General features: G+C 42.9%; 1 protein-coding gene across 1 annotated transcript in view; it reads left to right on the top strand.

Annotated features, from left to right (window-relative positions):
- The first annotated feature begins 6,192 nt into the window (after positions 1 to 6,192).
- ARHGAP28 (Rho GTPase activating protein 28) overlaps positions 6,193 to 10,511 on the top strand; it is a 140,902-nt gene continuing 136,583 nt past the window's right edge. The window contains exon 1 of the mRNA XM_005868747.2: positions 6,193 to 6,647. Coding sequence (XP_005868809.1) covers positions 6,427 to 6,647 — 221 coding nt within the window. The 5' untranslated portion in view covers positions 6,193 to 6,426. The remainder of the gene's footprint in view (positions 6,648 to 10,511) is intronic.

The raw sequence follows: 10,511 nt of genomic DNA, 5'->3' as shown, positions 1-10,511 counted from the left end.
TCACCTATGTCACTACTCTCCAATGACTTATTTATGTGTATCTACTCACAGATTTGCAAGGCAGATGAAATACCACTGAATTAACCTTCAGCACATTCTAAGAGCAGTTGGTGAACTGCTCTTAGCAGTTAATGAAATAGATATGTTTTTGAATAACCTTAGTATTGTGTATTGAAAACACATGCAGTCCTTTCACTTATCACTATTTTCACCATCATTATTATATGCTAATGATATATATGCTTCAATATGCTAAATAGATGTATGGAAAGCTGCAACAAAGAAACATAGATCTACCTATTTCATATTACATTATAGAGGAGGATCTTCGTGAGGGTGAATTTGCTGAAATATTCCATACTTCATGACACTTACTGCCATGTCACTTACACTCGGGGCCGAGTTTGTGAGGCTTTCCCAGGTAAGTTTATTTCAGTTGAGTCTGACTCATTTCTCAAGAAGGTTATAAAACGCCTTTGGGTATTCCTAAGACATGCTTCTGGAATTCCAAAATCAGGTTGTTTACTCTGGAGGGTTGAACTCAAATGATGCTTCCAGAAAGACTGGGGTGGAAGACAGGTGACAGGAGATAGTAAAAAAGGGAGACTAGAACCAGCATGTATTGAGTGTCTATGGTATGCTTGGCACTGTGACTGGTGTTTCAAAGATGCTATCTCATTTACCCTCCCAACAGCTATTTGAGGATATTCCCCACTTTTCAAATTAGGACATTGAAACAGAGAGAAATTAAGGTAACACAGACAGTCGTTAGCAAATTCATAATTCAAACTACAACTCAACTCTGACCCTGTTTGGCGGTCTATCACTCTGCCTCCTCTGTTTATTTGGAAAGCGCAGAGTCTTTGTGCACCTGTAGTTCACCTATGTCACTACTCTCCAATGACTTATTTATGTGTATCTACTCACAGATTTGCAAGGCAGATGAAATACCACTGAATTAACCTTCAGCACATTCTAAGAGCAGTTGGTGAACTGCTCTTAGCAGTTAATGAAATAGATATGTTTTTGAATAACCTTAGTATTGTGTATTGAAAACACATGCAATCCTTTCACTTATCACTATTTTTATCATCATTATTATATGCTAATGATATCTATCCTTCAATATGCTAAGTAGATGTATGGAAAGCTGCAACAAAGAAACATGGATCCTACCTATTTCATATTACATTATAGAGGAGGGATATATTTTGAATCTCAGCGACTCTTTTATGAAATAGAAATATGATATTTAAAAGCATGGATTCAGGGAGCCAGACTGCCTGGGTTTGAATCCCAGCTTTTCCATGTCCTCGTCTGGGAAGGTTACTACAGCTGGTTTCTTCAACTGTAAGATGAAGATGCTGTAACTTGTGTCTGAGAAGGCAACAGGGAGCATTTCATGAGTTGGGGTTCTGATGCCTAGAACAGAACCAGGCACATGATACACATTCCACAGATGCGGGCTGTTTTCTTTCTTTTACATTGGAGAAACAGGTGTGCAGTCAGCGACTGGCCCCATGCTCTGTTATGGGCAGAGTTGGTGCTGACTCCCAGGTCTCCCGTTCTCACTCCAGTGCTGGGTGCTGCAGGGACATCCAGAGCAGCACTGGGTGGGAAACTAGACTTTCCCTCTACTGTTGCCCTACTCCAGATAAACTGGAAATGCTACTTCTGAGCCTGAATGGCCACTGTCCACCAGGGGGGCGATTTATCAGCCCAGTTCCCAGATGAAGAATCTTTCGCAGGGTTCCCGGTTACTCTGCGCTGAACCAGTTGTCACAGTCCTGTGCTGCCATCCCCTAGTCCCGTGATTCCCAGCATGCAAGAGTGTTCACAGACCCCAGGGCCACAATCCCATAGCTGTAATTCTGAAATGCAAAAACTCTTAAATCTGAAAAATTTTTGTAACTAATTTGAATGCAAAACTTGTTCAGACCTGAACTTATTTGGTGAAAAAACACCTGAACTGACTGATATGAGAGTGTTTATTATTTGTATTCATCCCTCATGGTGTGTATATTCATACAGCTCACTGCAGACATTCTAATGTTTTTGTCTACGGGATACTGCCTAAATCTCTGGTATGTATCTGTCAGGATCTTGGCGGGAAGAGATGGGACACTCAGTAAAGGGACTGTCTATAAAGGTGTGGGTGGGGTGAGGGACCAATTAGGGATTTTGCAGGAGGGAAGACAGAGGGATTTCTTCATGGACCAAGCGCTGTTACCACCCCTAGATCTGAAGGGCCAGGTAGAGGTAGTGTTACAGGACTCCAGAGAGACCAGCAAGGGAGAGAGCTGCAGTCAGGAACTATGACTTTGTAAAAGGAACCAGACAACAGCAAAACAGCAGAGAAGAAGCCTGGGAAACAAACACCCAACCTGGTTTTCCCTCCTCCCTCTCTAGATCATCTGGTGGCACCTCTCTTTGGGTGCCCCTTTCCTGAAGGTAGAGGCAAGGGAGCTCATGGATGCAGACACCAGGACTAAGCAGGGTAGTGAGGGTAGCAAGTGGGTCTGGAGGGCAAACAGAGGCTATCTTGCATAGAGTATTCTATAGTATGTAATATTAGAGGCCTGGTGCACAAAAATTCGTGCACTCCGGGGGAAGGGGGGATCCCTCAGCCCGGCCTGCGCCCTCTCTCAGTCCAGGAGCCCTCAGGGTATGTCCAACTGATGGCTTAGGCCCATTCCCTGCGGGGGAGCAGGCCTATGCCTCAGTCCGGCCTCCCTCTGTGGGAGGCAACCAGCGGGCCAATCAAGGGATGGCGCTGGTCCCCCATCACCCCTCCATCGCCACTGTTCGCTGCAGCCACCCGCCCCCTGCTCACTGGAATGCACCTTGGCTGGTCTGGCACCCCCTGCTTGCCGGCCCCGCTCCCCACTGACCCATCTTTCCACTGTTCGGTTGATTTGCATATTATGCTTTTATTATATAGGATGTGCACTCTACCGTCTTTATGAAACCTGAAAACTCAAGAATACTTACAGAGTTGTATTTTATTAAGCGTATATCCCCAGTTGAAAAATATTAATACATACATGTGAAACACTTTTTTTTTTTAGTTTGCAGTGTCATATAGACTCATGAACCATGTATAATAATAATTCCTTGGCTACTCTGAAAGAACAGAAATATTGCACTAGAGAGTGCTATTTCATCCACTGATTCATTATTAGATTCATATGTTCATTCATTGAACACATATGCCTTATTGATTGCCTACTCTGCAAAACACGATGGGCTCTGTGACATAATGACAAAAATATGACACTAGCCCTCCAATAGCTTACAATGTAAGAAAAGGCACTAACTTGTTGAAAACAGTAATACAATCTTGGGTTGGCAAATAGTTTTGTCTCAAAGTTATCTTGCAGCTGGGGACTCAGTTTTGAAGAATTTTGTGGGCACATCTGGGCTCAGTGGCAAAAACCAGTCTGATGGAATCATTACGTGTGAGGTGGGCACAGGAGCAGAGCGTGTACACACTGCGATCCGGGTAACTGTGCTTTACTCCACTGCAGAATGCGATTATTCCTACCACAGAAGTAAGAGCAATTTTCACAAGAGGCCAGAGGAGGGCTTACTTTGAATTAGGAATACCTGAGAAGCCTTTATGGCAGTGGTTCTCAACCTGTGGGCCGCGACCCCTTTGGGGGTCGAACGACCCTTTCACAGGGGTCGCCTAAGACCATCAGAAAACACATATATAATTACATATTGTTTTTGTGATTAATCACTTTTTTAAAATTATGTTCAATTTGTAACAATGAAATTGGGGGTCACCACAACGTGAGGAACTGTATTAAAGTGTTGCGGCATTAGGAAGGTTGAGAACCACTGCTTTATGGGGTTAATTAGATAGAGGGTTCTTAAGGGGAAAATGACAGGCAGGAGCAAAGGCAAACTAAGAGTGCTGGACAGGCTAGTGTGAATGGGCCATAGGGTCTTGGGAGCGAGAAAGTTTTTGGTGACCAAAACATTAATGAGAAGCTGTTCTAACAAGTTCCAACTTTATTTTGTAGTAAGTGGGTTACAGCTGAGGACACTTGAAAAGGGGCGGGCTTGTGCTTTAGGGAAATCACTCTACCAGCACTTGGAATAGGGGCAGGGTTTAAGGCAGCCATGGGCAAACTAAGGCCCGCGGGCTGGATCCGGCCCGTTTGAAATGAATAAAACTAAAAAAAAAAAAAAAACCCTTTTATTTAATGATGTTTACTTTGAATTTATATTAGTTCACACAAACATTCCATCCATGCTTTTGTTCCGGCCCTCCGGTCCAGTTTAAGAACCCATTGTGGCCCTCGAGTCAAAAAGTTTGCCCACCCCTGGTTTAAGGGGAGGTGATTGAAAGTAATCTATGTCAAGGAAGGATTGCCATCGCCAGCCAAGAGATGGTGATAGGAGAACAAAGACAGTAGCAGTGGGAATAGGAGGAACGGTTGGCAGACATTTTGAGCAAGGATTGACAGATTTGATAATCGATTGGAGAGAGGAGTCAAAGTGACTCCAGGGTGTGTAAAGCTTGAATATACAGGAGAAGAAGAAGAATGGTTATGATGCCAAGCGTGAGGGGGTACTACTATGGTGTTGGACATCTTGAGGCAGAGTTACGGCCAAAGTGCATTCAAGGAAGTACCCTGCAGGTATTTAAAATTGTGAGTCTGTAGTTCAGAAAAGAAAAAAAAAATTCCAAGGAGAAATCCCATACCCATAAAAAGTTCCACTACTATAATTCCTATGGTAGTTCCAAAATTCGAAAAGCTGTAAAAAGTACACCTTTTAAAAAAAAGTTTGGTGCCAAAACTTATTTGGTGATAAACCTGACCTGAATTGATGTGAGACCAATCATAGACTTTATTGCACTTAGGGTCAATTCTTTTTGCTAAAGAAAATATGTTTAAATACAGAGTGCTGTCCCTAATTGTACCGGGTGGAGGGTTTCTATGTTAAATGGTGCATGCACCACGTTACTTTTAAAATGAAAAAATATTAATAGATTCTGAAACGTATCTGGTTCCAAGGTTTTAGATGAGGCATTGTGGACATGTATCCATACTTACACTATGTCTTTATTATTTCACATTTTAAGAAAGTATTGTCATAGTTTTAATGTATTTGGCATTAGACACAGTAGGTAAACAGATGTCTCTTTGTGTCTGCAAGTTTTGGGGAATGAAACAACCTTTGCAGTGCCTTTTCCATACACGGATGCTTGATAAGTTTCTTTAGTCAAAAAATTCTGGTAATAATCCCTCAGAGAGTTGTTTAAAGAGCTAATGTACAGGGTCCAATACATGAGTATTTTGGTAAATGTTAGTTATTGTCCCATCCTTTCTTTAATCAACAAAACATGTTTTAAAAAAGCATTTTGGGTGAAAAATGTTTTGTTTTCCCAACCTCTGAAATTGCAGTGAAAACAAATGTCTCCCTGGATGGCTGTAAAGGAAGTAGCAGAGAGAACCATGTTTCTTGAGAACTTAGCAGGTCGTTGGTGCTTTTAATGCCCTGAGAAGAAAGAATATTCTTTTCCCGTTCACAGATGCAGAAGCAGATTCTGAGATGTTAAGTAGCATAACAGGCCATCCCTCAGCCAGGGGTGCACTAACTCCTCTTTCCATTCTACCCAGCTCCCAGGGGAGTGTAAGAGACAGCAGGTAACACACCTTGTCAGGGTGTGAAAGACAGAGTCAAAGTAGGCTCTTTCCAGCCAGCCACCCAGCCTCCTCAACCTCCCATCAAGACCTCTGGCAGTAACAAGCTTCAGCTCACGAAGCCTGATTTCCAGGCCAGCTGAAAGCGGTCAGTTCATTTGATCAGGACTGGGAGGAGGAAAGGGATGTGGGAGTGAGGTCAGAGCCTGGTTGTTGTGGCCTTGAGGGCGAGGGAGGGACATGTTCTGCCTGCTGTAAGCGGGAATTACCTGCCCGAAAGGAAAGCAAGTTTATTGTAACTTGACTAAGTACACAGCAACGTAATCCGGCTCTTCCATTTTTGATGTGGATGCTGTAAATGAGAGTTGCATTTTCTTCCTTTCTTCCCAGACCACAAGCGTGGACCTGGCTGCTCTCCTGCTCAGCCCGGGCTCCCGGGCAGGGTTTCTTTCTCTCACTCCGGGCTACCAGGCAGGAAATGTTCCTAGCGATCGGATAAGCCTCCCGGTGGAAGGGGGGAGGTGAGAAAAGGAAAAGGAAAAGAAACAAAGCAAGAAAAAAACTTGACTAGAGCAGCTCGCCCGAGCCCTGAAGGATCACAGCCGGTTTCCAGTTTCCTAGAGACAGGGATCCCACCCCAGCACCTCGTCCTCAGGGCCCCCACCCCCCTCCAGGGCTCCGGGGCGTGTTTTGCAATCTATGCTAATAGGGCTGCCCCGCGGGCGGGGCCGGCTGCCCTGACAGCCCGGAGAGAGCCCCCGGGAGCTGGATGGGCCCTGCCTCCCCGCTGGTGACGGGGTCCCGGTGCTGGTCCATGCTGGTCCCCGCCTTTGTTCTCGGGCGGGAGCCAGGACATGCGCGGCTGACGATGGAAGTGGAGGACTCGGGCGGCGTGGTGCTGACCGCCTACCACTCGTACGCCCGCTCCCAGCCGCCCAGCTCCGAGCCGCGCTGCGCGCCCCGCGCCGCCGCCAGCCACCCGGGCAGCAGGTACTGAGCCGCTCCGGGGGGAGCAGGGCTTTCCGGGTGGGGGGTTCCGGCTGGCCCCGGGGTTCTCTGCCTGGGCATCTCTCCACCATCCCTTGATTGTTGTTGCAAGTTTTGGTGGACATGGGAGTGAGCCTGCTGTTCTTTGCATTGTTCTTGATTGGAAGTGGGAAGTGCACGAAGTCGCACCCGCCACGGCTGAAGGCAGCAATCGGTAGCAGAGTTGTGTTCTTGAGACAACTTGGTGATAGCAGGCATCTGCCTCGTCTTTGCCAGGTTCACCCGTGGAGGTATTGGAGAATTTTTAAAAAGGCATTTAAAATGAAACACAAGCAGAAAGTAAAGAATTTACAATACATTATCCTAAATCCTCGAATCCTATCCAGAGCTTCTTAGGTAACTCCATGACACCTGAACGAATGCGCACTAGATGGAGAGATTCTCCAAAAAGTAAATCTCAGTAGACGTTTATAAACAATTTTATTTATAGATTTTTTAAAAACAACAACAACAACAACTTTCAATTGTATAAATACATTGGTATTATTTCATTATTGCTAATGTTGACTATTCTTTAAATACAATAGTCAAAAGACCTATAACCATCTCATTATGTGCAGTTTAGATGTAATACATCAGGAATCTGTGTTAAATTATTCTATCAGTTTCCATCTATTTGATGCAAGATCAAGGCCAATGAAACTTCCATGAATGAAACCAAAGATGTTAGACTTTTAGGAAGTTTCTGTGGGTAGACAAAGGTAGTTCACTGATAAGTAGGATGGTTTGATATCTGACACATATTTAGGGGAAATTTTATTTGTTTAAATGAGGTTATTTTGCAGCTATGGATCCATTGATGGTTTTCTTTACAACTGGGGAGTTTGCATATTTATTTTAAGTCATTAATTTTTTTCTCATGCTTTTTAGTTATGTGATAATGATTACTTGTTTCCTAATTTAGTGGACTTGTGAGGCTTTCAACAGATTGTGACTTTTATTTCAAGGAATATCTTTTTGGCTAGTATCCATGACAAGAACAAAATGTCTTGGCATGAGATCTCTTTTGGGCTTGACTAACAAAGAAAATATTGTTTCTTCCAAAAAAGTGCAGGTTGAGTAAAATCTAATTTTTATATATAAAGACAATGAGAAAATAACATTTTCCTTCCAGTCTTAGGGGCTGTGCGCATTATTTTAAAGGCTGCTTGAACATACACACTTGCATTTGTCTTTAGGGTGTTTTCTAAGCATAATCATTGACTCTAATTACTTAAATCATGAGTACGAAATAGATATGAGTGATTTGATGAGAAGCTGGGGACCAGGTTTGTGCATTTTTAGATACAACTTGGCGGTAGGAAGCATATGCCTCATCTGGGATAGCTGTCCTGTCTATAGCTCCCAGCAGCTGTCCAGGAGCAAGAGCCAGATTGTGCCATTTGGGCTACTTGAAACTACATCCGTTTCCAAAGCAAACTGGAGGACAAGTTCCATTAACTCAGCATGTGGTCTTATGGAATGATAATACATGAGAGCAGAAGAGTTGTGTGTCAGAGCTAGCTAGCGTTTTGCCACGCCAGTTGCCAGTTAGCTTTATGTTGCTCCAAGTTTGCATTTTTGGTGACTGCCCTGTACCCTCTCTATAGGGACCTTTGTGCCACTCACCCTCTGATGCAGGAGATAGACGACCCCTGCCCCTGTTGCAACTAAATGACTAGAGAATGGCTTAATTCCTTGGTTCCCAGTAACAGCAATCAAAAGGGGGCTCCTGTCTTTAGTGGAGCCAGAGGACATCATCAATCATGAGTCAGATAACAGAAATAATCAAGCCCAAGTTATTAACCTTTGACTCACTAACTACTGATCAATACTTCCTTTCAAGCCAAGGAGCAAGATCTTATTGTTCTCCTTATGAAGAAAGCTCTCTCTCTCTCACACTCGCTCTCTCTCTCTCTCTCTCTCTCTCTCTGACCCTTTTCTTTAAATTGCTTACATATGTGTGACATATTTGTGGAGTAGTGACCAGTATGGCACTAGGAAGCATGGACTATTGTATCTAACTTCCTAAGTTTCATTCTTTAGCTCTGGGCGGCATGGGCTCAATTCAAAGCAAACCATCTCCTTATTTTCCAGTCCTCCACTCCATCTGACTTTATGTGCTTTTGTTTTCGTTTGGCCTGTTTCTCCCACGAAAATATTATCCTCTGTTGCTTCTCTCTCCCCTTTCTCTTCACTATTGTATCCCAAGTGCCTAGAGCAGTGTCTGGCACATTGTAGTAGTTCAGTAAATATTTGGTGAATAAATTAATGAATTCCTACCACAAATATAAAATGGCAGGGTTTGTAACAGCAGAAGGCAACCTTTTTGCACCTACTATGTGCCAGCAGCACATTAGGGATTAGGTATTCAAAGATAAATGAAACCAAGTCCCTTTACCTTTCAGACCACTAGGATTTTTAGAAAAAGTTTGAAATAAGCAGTAACATTTCAAAATCAAGACACAAATCTAGACTGCCACTTTCAGAGAGAGAGAGAGAGAGAGAGAGAAACAGAGAAAGGAGAGAAAAGAAAGAAAATCAAATGATTCAGCAGCTCAGGCCTCGGCTGCGCCTGCCAGCACTCGCTGAAGCTGAGTAAAGGCTGCTCAATCGCAAGCTTCTCCCTGTTAATCTTCAACACTGAAGCAGGGTGTCCATTGCAATTTCTTTCGGGCCTGCCCATTTTGTTTTATTAAAGTAAGTATCCAGTATAAAGCACCAGTTACTCAGGCTTGGGTCAGACTCCACCTACACCCTTTACTGCCATGTGGCCTTAGGCAACTTGCTTCAGCTGCTTGGAACAGTGTCTGACCCAAGGAAACATCTAATTGTTAGCTGTATTATTACTATTATCACTTTTAACCACAGTGTTGATGTAAGGAGAAGAGTAAGATAGTCTTGGTACCAATCCCTACAACTTGCTCATGCAGGAAAGAGACTCAAGAATACTAAGTATTTGTTGGGAAGAGAAGTAATTCTTTTTCTTTTTTAACATTCTGTCCTTTACATTTTATCCTGTAAAGAAAAACGAGAATGAAGGCTTATACATTCTCAGTTCTGTTACAACAAATGGTTGGAATTGTCTTTAGAATCATGTGCCTTTTATAGAGGCTAAGCTTCTACACCCTCATTCAGAGTCCATGGTGAACATGTTGACATACATACAAAATAACTTCACTTACAAAGTGAAAAGCAGATGAAGAGAAAGCTGAATATCTTGTTTCAAAGATCTTCTAAGCTATATACAGATAAGATATACCACATTTTTCTGTGAAGGTGTAGTGTTAAATGGCCATGAGTATTTCTTATGTTTATCTCATTATGCCATAAACTTCCTGAGAGAGGATAAAAATAGAAGAAGAAAAGAACCAACTCTTCCTCAAAAACAAACATAGAAGCTAACCAAGGTTATCCTGGACATTCTAATTCTACAACAATGTTAGACTTTTGTAAAGGGGATGTGGTTTCCTCATATAACTAGAATGAGAATGATTCTATTAAAATGAAAATGATGACTGGAAAGTAACGATTTTGTAGAAAAGACCAAGTTTAGGAACTTTTAATGACATGTTAATTGGTACTTTCCTGGATTGAAATTAGTTAAAAGACATTTCTGTGAGTTTATGGGCATATACATAAGCACAGCAGTTGGACTTTATCTAGAGGATTCAGAAAGAATAAGGGAAATAGGAGTCTTAAGAAAGAAGATATTTATAGGTCACTATGTTAGGATGAAATCAGAGTTTGTGTCTCCGGTTTCTCTTTACAGTGGGCCCCTGCTGAGTGGGGTGCCTCCCTGCGTAGAGCGAGTGGAAAACATCTGGC

The sequence above is a fragment of the Myotis brandtii genome, unplaced genomic scaffold (genome assembly GCF_000412655.1).
Source record: "Myotis brandtii unplaced genomic scaffold, ASM41265v1 scaffold276, whole genome shotgun sequence".
Classification (NCBI taxonomy): Eukaryota; Metazoa; Chordata; class Mammalia; order Chiroptera; family Vespertilionidae; genus Myotis; species Myotis brandtii.
Note: the sequence above shows the minus strand (reverse complement) of the source record. Positions and strands in the feature narration are given on the sequence as shown.